Genomic DNA, 12,326 nt, shown 5'->3' with positions numbered 1-12,326 from the left:
TCCCCCCCCTCCCCCTCCCCTCACGCTTTCTCTCTGCGGTCTCCCCTCCCCCTTCGCGCTGCCTCCTGCTTTTCTTCCTTCGCTCACTTTTAATGCTTTTTTTTCTAAAAATAACGGGGGAGCAGCCGAGTCCCGGCGCGGTGACATCGCGCACGGGTGTAAGGGAAGGAGGGGAGCTCCCGGTCCCGCCGCAACCCATGCGCCGACTGCACAAGCGCGGTCCTACGGAGGATTTGGCATCATTTGTCCCCAACGCCCCCCCCGCCTCCTGCGTTCCCCTCTTGCTTTGCGGGGGGGGTTTGGGTCGGGCACCTCCGGGCGCACCGGGGCGCGGGTGGCCGCGGGGCGGGGGGCGGTGCTCCCCGCTTGGCGGCGCGCCATGTGCTCGGCGCTGGCGGCGGCGGGCGGGGGCGTGGCCGCGGGCGGGGCGTGGCCGCGCGCAGCCGCGCGGCGTGGCGGTGGGCGGTGCCCGCGGCTCCGTCGGCCCCGCCCCCCCGCCGCCCCCGCCCAGCCGCAGCACGGCGCGGCGCGGCACGGCATGGCGGGGCTGCGCTACCCGCAGCAGGGCGGCTACTGCCGCGCGGCCGCGGCCATGAACCTTCTGCTGGGCGTCTTCCACGTCCTCCTGCCCTGCTTTCGCCCCGGGGAGGCGCAGGGGCAAGGTGAGGGCGCCGATCGGGGGGGTCGGGGGAGGGAGCGGGGGTGCTGCCGCTGCCCGCTCCGGGCGTGCGAGCGGGGCCGCCGCCCCCGCCGCCGTCCCTCGGGCGGCTGCCGCGGTGGCAGCCCGGGGACACAAAGGGAGCCGGGAGGTGGCTCGCATCCTCCCCGCCTTCCTGCCGGCCCCGCGCCCCGCAGTGCCCGCCGCGTCCCGGTGTCAGCCGGGCCGCGCGTCGCTGCGGGCCTGCTCCGGCGCGGGGCGCCCCGGGCCGCCGCCGCCTGCGGGCTCCGGCCTCCCGGCCCCTGCGAGCGCCGCCGGCCCATCCGCGGTTTCTCTCTCTCTGCCCCCGCAGCCATCGAGCCTATCCCCGGCGTGGTGGAGCTGTGGCAGGCCGAGGAGGGGGAGCTCCTGCTGCCCGCCCAGGTGAGGGGGCGCCGGGGGGGGGCGGTGGTTGGGGCCGGGCGGGGGCCCAGGGGGGTCGGGGGCCATTACGGGGCCCTGAGGGGCCGGGGGGGGGGGAGTGGGTTTGGGCCCGGGGGCGGGCGGGGGGCCGCGGCGGGGGGCAAGCCGGGCCGCGGGCCCGCGGGGGCGGCCTCGCCCGCTGTCACGCCGCAGCCCCGTCCCCGCGGCCTCCCCCCCCCCCCCCCCCCCCCCCCGCCCCGCCAGCGCTTCGCCCCTGCTCAGGCTGCAGTCAGCAATGTGATTTTTCAGCTCTGGGGTTTTTTTTCTGTGTTTTTTCCCGTTTTCTGTTTCCCTTTTGTTTTTTTTTTAATGAATGTATTTGTGCAAGGTAAATACTGGGTGTGCGTATAACGAACATGCATATATTTATATCTCAGACCTGCTCAGGTGAAGCCATTTTTCCCCCTCAAATGACACATCGTCTATGGTGATGTTCCTCTCATTGTAGCGCATTTTTGTTTTGTTTAGCCGCTTTTGTTGAGCGGTAACGTGATTTGTTATGCTCTGTATGGGAAGAGGAGCCAGCAGGGTAAAAGACGTGGCCGGGCGGGTGAGCGAGGAGGGGTGCTGGAAGCGGTGGTCTGGAGTTTATGGCATTTGAGGCAGTCCCTGACGGACTCTGCCATATGTTGAGCTGGGCCTTCCTAGACTTCAAGGCACCAGGCTCGTAAATGGGAAGAAGCAGTCCTTAGGGACATTGTCTTATGTGAGAGGGAAAAGAGAGTAATTTATTTCTCTTAAGGCATTATATCATTCTCTGTTTAGTGCTCAGCCGTTGATATCCATTAACATGGGGAAAAACAGCAGAAGTGTTATTTCTCTCCTCAGCTAGCTAACAATTGATGCTGCTTACCAGGGCCCAGCATTTTGCATCATGGTGTCATGAAAGTATTATCTATTGTACATACAAGTACTTTAAAAAAATATTTTTATATATTATGCTGTTCAGAATTTGCCTGGTGCAGATGTGGTAGAAGCTAAGGGAAAGTGCAGAGTCTCTGTGCCCCGGGGATGCTTCGGGAACTCAGCTTTTTGCTTGTGCAGTCTTTACCTTGAAGATATTAAGATGCATTAGATGTAGAACCGTGTAATGCCGTCATTTATAGTTGCTCCTCATTGCAAAGCTGCAACTGAATGAAGATGATGTGATGTTTACTTCCTGAGGAGATTAGGTCCTCTTGGAAAACAGTTGTTCTTGAGCATCCTCATAAAAATAAGCTCTAGCCTGACTGAAGCAAAACCAGGCATGAATGGCCCTTGAACTTGGTGTGGTTGAGCGTATGGTCCTGCCGAGTCCTTGCAGCAGTGAAAGGTGAAGCTGAGGCTGCTGCTCCTCTGTCGTTTCTGTAGACGCTGTGTTAGGTATGCAGGAAAGAAAATAGGTCTTCTAGTTTCAGTTGTGACAGAGCGAGAAGTGAAAATCGCGATAGGCTCGCTGAAGTAAAAGGCGGACGTTAAAAGCCAGATGAACCAGGCTCTGAGCATTAGTGGTGCAGTCTGTTTTGCATGGTTTTCCCCTCCGAGCTTGGGGACCGCAGTAGCATCTGACACATCGGTGACTGCTCAAGCTGAAGCAGAAGGGCCTGGGTTCCTCAGACACGTTTTAAGACCAAAGCTTGGTTCCAGGCCCAACCCTGATGCCCGAATTTCTGTTGCCTTGTGGGCTTGGGTTTTACCCAGCACCTCTCGGGCTTGGGGACTGTGGCTGAATTTGAAGCTGCCTTTTCCAGTTGTTGGGGAGAGGAGGAAAGGAGATCTCCTTCTGTCCCTGCGCATGTGGCGAGTGACCCTTCCAGCACTGCTTCCACAGCATGGTGTCACTGCTCTGCGATGGCTGGTCGTGGCTCTCGTCTGAGCGCCCGAGGAGTCAAGGATTACCTGCGCTGCCGCGATGCCCTGCGGCATCTGTAAGGTCCTGAGGGCAGTTCAGCATCGTTGGCTTGCTGGGTGACTGTTCTGGGTTGGCGAGGACCATCAGCAGAGGTGCCGGTATCGGCTCCAGAGATTTGGAAAACCGCTTCATCTGTTAACATCTGACTGCCCTTTCTTTGTTAGAGGGATGCTTAAGCTTGCAAGAGATTTATTGCTTGTTGGTCTCTACGCTCCACTAAAAAAAATGGTCTGACTTAACGCTATGAGGAGGTTGTCCATGTTCTCTTCCTTGCAAGAACAGACTTTCTCACTTAAACCCTCACAGAGGGTTGTTGCCCAGTGTTCGTGTACCACAGCAGTGGTGATGTGACGGTAAGGGTCTAGTAAGAGGAAGAAATTCCTGGCTTTTGAGTGGATAACAAATGTTGTTTGATAGGGAATATCCAAGGGTTGCTTCATTCATGTGTTTAAAGATAGGTCTCAGGGAAGACTTTGGGAATGGGAAGTGTCCTGGTTCCTCGATCTGGTTCTTCTTCTTCCCTTTTGGAGGAGGGAGGGTGGGAGTGCAGCAAAGGAGAGCGAGGACTTCGCACGCAGCAGTGAAAAATCCAGGGAAGGAACTGTACGTGCTCCTCACCCAAAGCACCTGCCTCCCCCCTGCGTGTCACAGGCTCTGAGCAGGGGTATGGATTAGGTTGCCCTGTCTGCCCAGCCCTTTTGCCTATTTCTGGCAGGTTACCAACGCTGTCTGATGGATGCTTTTCCTTTTCTGTCGTGGCTTTGCACTATTATCTTATTTTCCATGCATCATCAGCTGCCTGTGACAGAGCAGTTTTGAGCATTCCTTGCTGCCTGCAGAGATTGAGGGTTAAAGTTGGACGGGTGGGTAGCCCATTCAGCCGTCAGGTTGCCTGCGTGTGCTTTTGTTCCAAGAACACATACCAAATAAAGACATTGTGTAAGAGGCGGGGAGGGGGGAAACAAAGCATTTTAATATTTGTAGTTGCTTTCTAGGCCTCTCACAGCATCGCTTTGTCTACGTGAACTGCATGAATTTGCATGCTGGAGCGCAGCCGCCCAGGGCCCCCATGCCTCCACCCCAGTCAGTTGTTCTACCTTCTGTTTCCTCTTGCTTCCCTTTCATTGTTTGTGCTTCTCGTGTGCCCCCTCCCAGCTTCCCTCTTTACATGTATTTGTGCTTTTTCTTCTTCCCCGCACCCTCACCCTCCCCCCCACCATGCTTGGGATCTTTCCTCTGGATTTTGGCTTCCTCTGAAGCTGCAGAGCCGTTTGGGAATGGCTCACCTACTGCTCTTGCTCCGCAGCCGAGGCTGATGGGTGCCTGGAGCATTGCAGTCGGTGAGGGTGTGCGTGGGCTTGTGTGCCAGAGCTGAGGAGGAGCTGGCTGTATCTAGTGTGCCGACAGTCTTCCACTGGTCTGCAGCTTCCTCCAGCATTTTAATGGTTCTTCCTGGGTTCCCTTTTTGCTTTGAGACGAGCTGGGTTTCCCGGTCGGATGTGGCATCCATACTCCCTTGCGCACAGTTCCTCTTTTTTGTTGAAGGTGGTGTGAAGTGTGGGGTAGCTGCAGAGCTCCCACCTTGCTCTCATTCTCCTCCTTGCCCTTGACATTTTTATAGCAAATATCCCTGCGGTGGGTGGCTGGGTTTTTGTTTTTCTTCCCATCATTTGTCCTCAATGCGGAAAAAGTAAAGTCTTGCTTGCCCTGATGGTTGGGTGATGCGTGGAAAACGGGTGGGATTTTGACACGGACAATCTCAAGAGCGGGAGGCTTGATTAGAGCAGTTGTGGTTTTTATTCGGACTCCTGATAATTTTGTGGTTTTGTTTGTTTGTAACTTGTTGATACTTAACGAAAATGCTTGGGAGAAAAGCTCCTTTGTGTAGGACTTGACGCCGAAGCCCCTCACCATTAAAGGCTGAAAGAGCTCCAAATACAGCCAGCCATGTTGGAGCACTTTGGTGCAAAGCAGAGTTAGTTATATTTTTTTTTGCTGGAGAGGAAAGAACCCAAGGAAAAGCACAGCGAGGGTATCAGGCCTGCTGTCTTCATGGCCACAGGTGTATGAAAGGAGAAGCACAAATGGCATTTGTTGTTCATGGTGGACACCACTTAAAAGAGGTATTGGAAAGTCACAATTGCACGTTTTTGTCCGTCAGAAACCACTTTGATTACTGTGAGCATCCGAAGGCAGGGGCAGGCAGGTTGGGTACCTGCAGAGCATTCAGCACTTCCCTTTCAGCCCCTTCAGTTTTGAGGGAGGAACTAAATTAAAATGAAATAATGATGGTTAAGTTGTAGGTCTCGTTATCACGATTGAAAATGACAGTAAGTCATCAAAGGCAACATATACCAAACTCTTTTGGTGTCAGTGCCATGTCTGTCTGATGTGATGGGTTTTGCACTGTTCCTGCTTGTTGCATGTAGGAGATGAGTGAGATGTTTCATTAGAGGAACGCCTTGTGTATGTTTCAATTTGCTTGCAGATACTTAGGAGATTACAGTGACTGCTTATTTCAGATTACTGTGATAATGTTTCAGGTGCTTGAATTTTGGAGAAAGAGAAAGATGCCACAGTATTTACTGTATCGTAGTCTGTTACAGATACTGGGCAAATAGAGCTGCTGCCTGGGTTTTCACTTTAAAGGTTCTTCTCGGTTCTGAAAGATAATTTTATTATTTTTTCTTTTCCCGTGTCGTAGCAACTCGTCTCCAGTTCCTGTTCTTCAGTGCAGCTCAGGGGCTAATAAGGTTAATTGTTCTGCCAGTTTCGAAAGCTGCTGAAGACCTTGATCTTGCATATGTATCTGAGATACACAGCACTGCAGTATGTCATTAACAGAGGCGCATCCCATCAGCTATGCACAAATTGAATGTACGGAGTCACCTACTTCAAAGCAGGGTTTGTCTGAAGGCGCACAATTTGTATGAAAGTCAGAGACAGACTTGGGGTGGGAATTGTGTTCCTCTTTGGGCTGTTAAGTCTCCTCCAGACTCCCAGCTGAGCTTCTGGATGGCGCTGATAGGACTTGGGGCTGGTTGGCCGTGCAGATTATGCAGAAGCTGTCAGCCCAGGCTCTCATGACTTCTGTGACATGAGAGGGGCGCTTTCAGGGGCTTTTTAGCACAAGATAAGCACCTGCCTTGTATTCAGGATGAGGTTTGGAGGAAGGGGATTTTTTTCTTGTCATGGATAGGGTGCTGGGACCTGCATTTTGGCTTCAGGAGTTGTTCCCTTCCTCCTATCCTCCTGTAGTACTTGTTTTGCAATATGGTAGTTTGAGAAAGCTGCTTTTGTTTTTTTTTTTTAAATCTTTAGTGTAAGTATACATGTAGCCTGTGGCATACAGAGGAGAGAAGATAGGAGGAAGCTGGACATGGGGCTCTGTGTGCATGCTCAGAGTCAAGGGTGATTTTTAAAATTTTTTTTTGCACAGTTGAGATTTTATGCTGTGGCTGCACTGTAGATTGGGAAGGTTTTCTTCATCGTTGCTTGAGAAAAAGTGAAGAGGGGAAGTGGTAAGATAGGGTTAAGGGTGAGCACTGTGTAATGACACAGTCCCAGGTTTCTGATGCCTGCCAGATGTTAAGCCATTTAAAGGAGGAGTTAAGCCAGTTAAAATGAGGATAGCTTGCCAGCCTGTTGTGGCAGAGAAGCTGTTTCTGGAGGAGGTGGATGAGGTGTTGTGTAATTCTGCTTGGTATCGTACTGAGGTCCTGGAAGTACAAAAGGAGCTTGGAGAAGCTGGAAAAGAGATGATGGGTTTGTGTTGTGCCTCACTGGTAGAGGCTAACAGCAAGGTTCAGCTCAGTTGTTAGAGGAAATGGCCGTGAGGGCCAGGCGCTAGGACCTCCAGATAGGTACGTCTGTGCTGAAGAGCCGTGTGATGTGCTGCAGGTCCTGGACAATTGTCATGGTGTCTCCAACCTCCGTTTAAGGGCAGGCGTGTGAAAGATTGTCAAGTTCTCAAATTAACTTGTACTTCCCTGGCACTCTTGTTACAGGTTTGGTTATGCTATGGTGAAGGCTGTGCTGCTTCTGTTGATGAGCTGCTGGTGGCAAAAGATTTGAAGTTTAGATGCATCTCGTAGCTTTTGGCAAGGTCTGCAATAATATTAGCCATAATAATGTTAATTATTAACAATAATATTAACCATACTTGCTGCCTTAGTGTGGTTGTTGTTTTTTCACCTTTATGAGTTTCAGGTCTTCAGAAATCCTGTCTGTCCTGCTCAGTAGATGAGTAGGGCTGCCTGGTCTACTTAAGCATCTGAAGCCTGTAGAAAGATGTTCAGTGTTTGTGCAGGTGATTTTTTTTTTTTTTTTTTCCTCCCCCCCAGTATGTAGTGAAAATAGGAGCTAGAGTCAAAGTTGGTGACTTGGGGCCTGTTCCGTGATGCACTTACATGGGAAACGTGTAGGAGGGGCGGTAGAAGGTGCACTCTTTTAAAATTAAAAGGTTTTTTTTTCTACCTTTTTATTGCTAAGGTCTGTAGCTCATGTCTTGTGGAACCATCACTTGCAGAAGCATTAGCTGGGAAAACTTCCCAGCTGTTCCTGGCAGGATAACTGTGACCTCTTCCTGAAAAATGTTAATCTCCCTAAAGTTGTCCCTTTTTTCATCAGTGCGGGTTGGGTGGCTGTAACACACTCCATTTTGAGTTGTACCTAAAGCTTTCCTGGAGATCTTGGCCGGTTCAGAGCAGCTACCTGCTTGTTTTAAGTGGATTTTCTGCAGGGAGCTCATTGAACCAACGCTTGAGTTCATTTCTGTAGACAGCTCAGAATGGTTAGTTACGAACGGCAAGCTGGCACAGTTTGTTAACTGCGTGTCCTGAGAATTACCTTAGTCTGGCAACTGAGCTAAGCTGTTGTCTTTAAAGCTGGTACTCTCTCTGATTTCTGTATGTGCTGCTGATCACTGGTAAGGTCTGGGTTTGGGATCTCGCCGTCCCCGTTGGAATGTGGTACCTTGCCTTTGCTTTTGGCATTACCACATGATCTGAATTTCAAGGCATTCTGCATCCTATTTTCTCAGGTACTGGCTAATGAAATTTACTGACAGGGGCAGATAATTTGAAGGGGGAGGAAGTAGACTTCCTGTAGTTTAAGGACATGGTTTTAGATTGAAATTATGTGTGTGAGCAGAACTTTGTGTATATGCATTTGTATAAATGGAAAATGAGTCTGTTCAATCAACATTTGGAAAAAAAATAATGGATTAGCCATGTTAAGTCACCATCTATCATGGCAAAATGAGCTGAAACCTCAAACGGGATGGCCAGCATCCACCTTACTTGAATCATAAAGGAATAGTGGTAGCAATTTTAGATTTCTGAGTTTGTTTTGCAAACAAGTTGCGTGCGAGTCCATCTTTGGAGGAGTTAAAAATGGTACATATGTCCAGTGCAACCTGTCACAATTCTGAGATGCTTACATAGTATTTTCTCTGTTTGTCAGACTGATTCGGAGGAGGATGTGGAAGAGCATCCACAAGAGCAAAGGTAAGCAAAACTCAAATGAAAATAAGAGTATTGAAGCTGGTTTTGGTTTTTGCTTTAGGAAATACTGAAGTGTAATTGGGCAGACTACTAAATATGATTTTTTTTCTGCTGCATATTAAATAGATTTTCATTACTTATGGCTTATGATTTTCTCAACTAATGTTAATATTAATTTGTTAGCAAAACCAAAAAATAGTGCGCAGCGTATATGAGACTGAAATGCCCTCTTGCAGCTCTTTCTCCTTGTTCTATCTCTAAGCTGCGTTTGCTTTTCATTGCTTTTACACAAAAAATTCTGTGTTGATTCTTGTTTATTGTATATTTTGTCATTAATTTCTTTAAACAAGAGGACAATTTTCTGTTCCAAAATTTGCCAACGTAAGTAGTCTTGGAGTGTTAATGTGCACCAAAGTGGGGAGGGAGGTCAAGAAGATTTAAAGCCAAAGGTTTATTAATTTGTTGCTGTGGAACAAGGAATATCGTGCCTTATTTCTTGAAATCAGATAAATAATAAAGCTCTTAAGAACTGTAGCCTCAACTCCGCTGTTTCTGTTAATATCAGGCCTCCTCTGTTTTGAAAGGTTGGGTAAATAGCATCACAGATTATTTTTTAAATACACATTTTGTTTCCTCTGAGTGTCCAGATTAAAATGCTTGGACATCTACCAGTAAAACACTTCCTTCCTTTGGTATGTGTTAATGTGGGTACAGCTTTTAGTGCCATGCCAGCCAGAAGGATCACAAGACTGAAAATAAAGGTGTAACGCCACTGTGCTCTGATGGCTGCAGTTAGCCAGAAATGCTTTTCTCATTTATCTCCTGTCTTTGCCCTTAGCTTGGGTTTGAGAGTGAATAGATCTGATAAAACATGAGCCTTGCTGGGAGCTGGCAGAAGGGGTAAGCCTGGGGGCGGGAAGGGGATGGTTGTGATGGGTCTGTCCTGGACTGCAATGCTTCTTAGCGTGGCTTTTCCCCCTCTTTTTGCTCCATCGGAGCGTTCTCATGCAAACCCAGCATCACATTAGGGCTACGGTGCCTCATCTCTGTGGGAGTGACAAAGGTGGTATAGAACCAGGATAGGAGAACTACTGCTGCCTCTGACAGCTGGTGCTGATGGTTTGTGCTTACCTATGTCCCCCAATTCCTACCTGCTTAGGTGTGTTTTTTTTCCTCCTCCCCTTGCGAAAAGAGGGGTAAACTATTGAAAGCTGGCGTTTTCCCTGCACAAATACAAATACTTTCTGATTATCAGCTGGGGACTGCTATGGTTTTGATGCAAAATTTTCACTGCCTACCTAAGCATGCTCTCTTTATTGAGAAGTAGTCAGAAGACAGCATTCTCAAGTGCTGTGCTTAAGGTGGTTTCTGAGATTTTTGTTAGTAGGCAAAGAGATGTAGTTTAGGGAAAAAAAATCTCCACCTATGGAGGTGGATGGACTAACTGGCTACTCTGACAATAATAAAAATACTATTGAGAGATAAATAGTTCTTGAGACTGAGATAGGAAATAGGAAAAAGTGGCTTCATTACTTTTTTTTTGTCATTCAGGTGCTTAAAGATTTTTCTAGTAATTACTCATTTCCAAAAATGAACTTGTTTTCTGAAAGTAAAGTGTATAAGGTTCACTTGCTTGGATGGAAACACCCTTCTATTGTCATACTGAAATGTTTCAGGAACCTTGCCAAAACAGACACTGGTTTGTGTGCATGTTTTAAACTGTTTTGGTTTGTTTCCGTATGTAAACACCGATCTGTATACTGAAGGAATGTTTTAGTGTAGACTTTATGAAGAAGATCTATCAAAGGTACATTAGAAAGACTAGAATTTATTAGTTTCTTTCCAGATTAACTTTCATTCCCTTGGCTTATATTACTATATGGTGAAATCATGGGGATTTCCTTTTCCTGTAGCAGCAAAATCTGAGAGCTTGTGGCATCTCCATCTCGTTGTCTGCCAGCATGCCCTAGGGAAATCAGCTAAAGCTACTGAAATTTGATGTGAAGCCCCTATAAGCAAAGCACCTTAAAGTAGCAGTATGAACAGAAGTTAACGGAGACAGAGAATTCAAAAATCTTCCCCAGAGCTGAAGAAAGTAGAGTTCAGCATCTTGGGGCATAAAGGAGAAAGTCTCTCCCCAAAACATTGTTTTATTCGGTTTTTAATTGTAGGGTAATGGGCTCTTCTGGGAGCTTGCTAATGTATTTAAAAAAAAAAAAAGGTAAGTATTAACAGTCTGTTAACTGACTTCCTGTGCATGTGCATCACAGAATCTTCCATTTGGGGTGGGCTTCTTGGTTTGCTGTTGTTTTTGTGGCAAGTGCACAAGGGGGATGGATGTAGTCTCATTATTTCTGCCTTAGGTTATCTTTAACAAATACAGAAGTTTGTATGGAGGTAAAAAGACGTTGTCAAAATAGCAATTTTGTAAAGAGCTGTTTCAGAGGTGAATGAGAAATGGTTGATTTGGAGGTCTGTGGGTTTGCAGCTGCCCTGAGTGAGAAAAAGGTAATTAGCAATTCCTTAATTTCCAGACTAAGAGTCCTGTCTTTCTGATTGCCTGGGTGCTACCACAGGTTGCTTTCCACTGTTTTGTGTCTCTCTGGATCAGACTCTGGAATAAGAAATGCTGGACAGTAGATACTGGAGTTGCTGGATGTACTGCTTCTGGCCACAGTCTTTGACAGAATTAAAGCCGTAGGTATTTGGACTAGCCTATTAAAAAAGCTTCAAGTTTCCTTAAAAAACGCGTATTACATTTGAAAGTCAGCAGTAAAAAGATGCCTTCCAGAAAAACTTTCGTTCAGAAAGTTTTGTTAGAAGAAAGTCAATGACAGGTGTTGACAGACAGTTTGGGTTTTTTTTTCCCTTCGTGCTGGTGACTGTTCACTTGCCACAGCTGGCAGTAGCAGATTTTTAAGATTTAGGTGCTTGGTTTTTTCTAACGCTTTTGCTAAAGCAGCAGAATGAGTCAAATGCAGAAGTCTGGCACAGATAAAGGGACAATACTGTTAGGTGATGTGCAGAAATGATGTTATCAATTTTTAGCTTTCCACTTCAATGAAGTAGATGTTGGACTATCAAAAGAAAAAATAAATTTTCACATGCATGACATTCTTAATCCTTGGTTTTGAGGACTTCTGGAGAAAGGCCTTTGAGGATCCAGTTTCCCAGCTGACACTTTGTCGTGGGCACCAAAAAGGACTGTCATGGTTTAACCCCAGCCAGCAACTAAGCACCACACAGCCGCTTGCTCACTACCCCCCCAGTGGGAAAGAGGAGAGAATCGGAAGAGTGAAAGTGGGGAAAACTCATGGGTTGAGATAACGACAGTTTGACAGATAAAGCAAAAGCTGCTTGCACAAGCAAAGCAAAACAAGAAATTCGTTCACTACTTTGGCAGGCAGGTGTTCAGCCATCTCCAGGAAAGCAAGGCTCCATCACACGTAATGGTTACTTGGGAAGCCAAACACCATCACTCCAAATGTCCCCTCCCTTGCTCCTTCTTCCCCCAGCTTTATATACTGAGCATGACACCATATGGTATGGAATACCCCTTTGGTCAGTTGGGGTCAGCAGTCCCGGCTGTGTCCCCTCCCAACTTCTTGTGCACCCCCAGCCTACTCACTGGTGGTGAGAAGCAGAAAAGGCCTTGACTCTGTGTAAGCCCTGCTCAGCAATAACTAAAACATCCCTGTATTATCAACACTGTTTTCAGCACAAATCCAAAACATAGCCTCATATTAGCTACTGCGAAGAAAATTAATTCTATCCCAGCCAAAACCAGCACACACGTCAAAGAATGTTTGCA

The 12,326-nt window shown here is 48.0% G+C and overlaps 1 protein-coding gene across 1 annotated transcript in view; it reads left to right on the top strand.

The window, feature by feature from the left end:
• The first annotated feature begins 538 nt into the window (after nt 1-538).
• TMEM131L (transmembrane 131 like) overlaps nt 539-12,326 on the top strand; it is an 81,975-nt gene continuing 70,187 nt past the window's right edge. Inside the window, exons 1-3 of the mRNA XM_059818212.1 lie at nt 539-662; nt 1,011-1,081; nt 8,475-8,518. Of these exons, the coding sequence (XP_059674195.1) occupies nt 539-662; nt 1,011-1,081; nt 8,475-8,518 (239 nt within the window). The remainder of the gene's footprint in view (nt 663-1,010; nt 1,082-8,474; nt 8,519-12,326) is intronic.

The sequence above is a fragment of the Gavia stellata genome, chromosome 5 (assembly GCF_030936135.1).
Source record: "Gavia stellata isolate bGavSte3 chromosome 5, bGavSte3.hap2, whole genome shotgun sequence".
In the NCBI taxonomy this organism is placed as follows: domain Eukaryota; kingdom Metazoa; phylum Chordata; class Aves; order Gaviiformes; family Gaviidae; genus Gavia; species Gavia stellata.
Note: the sequence above shows the minus strand (reverse complement) of the source record. Positions and strands in the feature narration are given on the sequence as shown.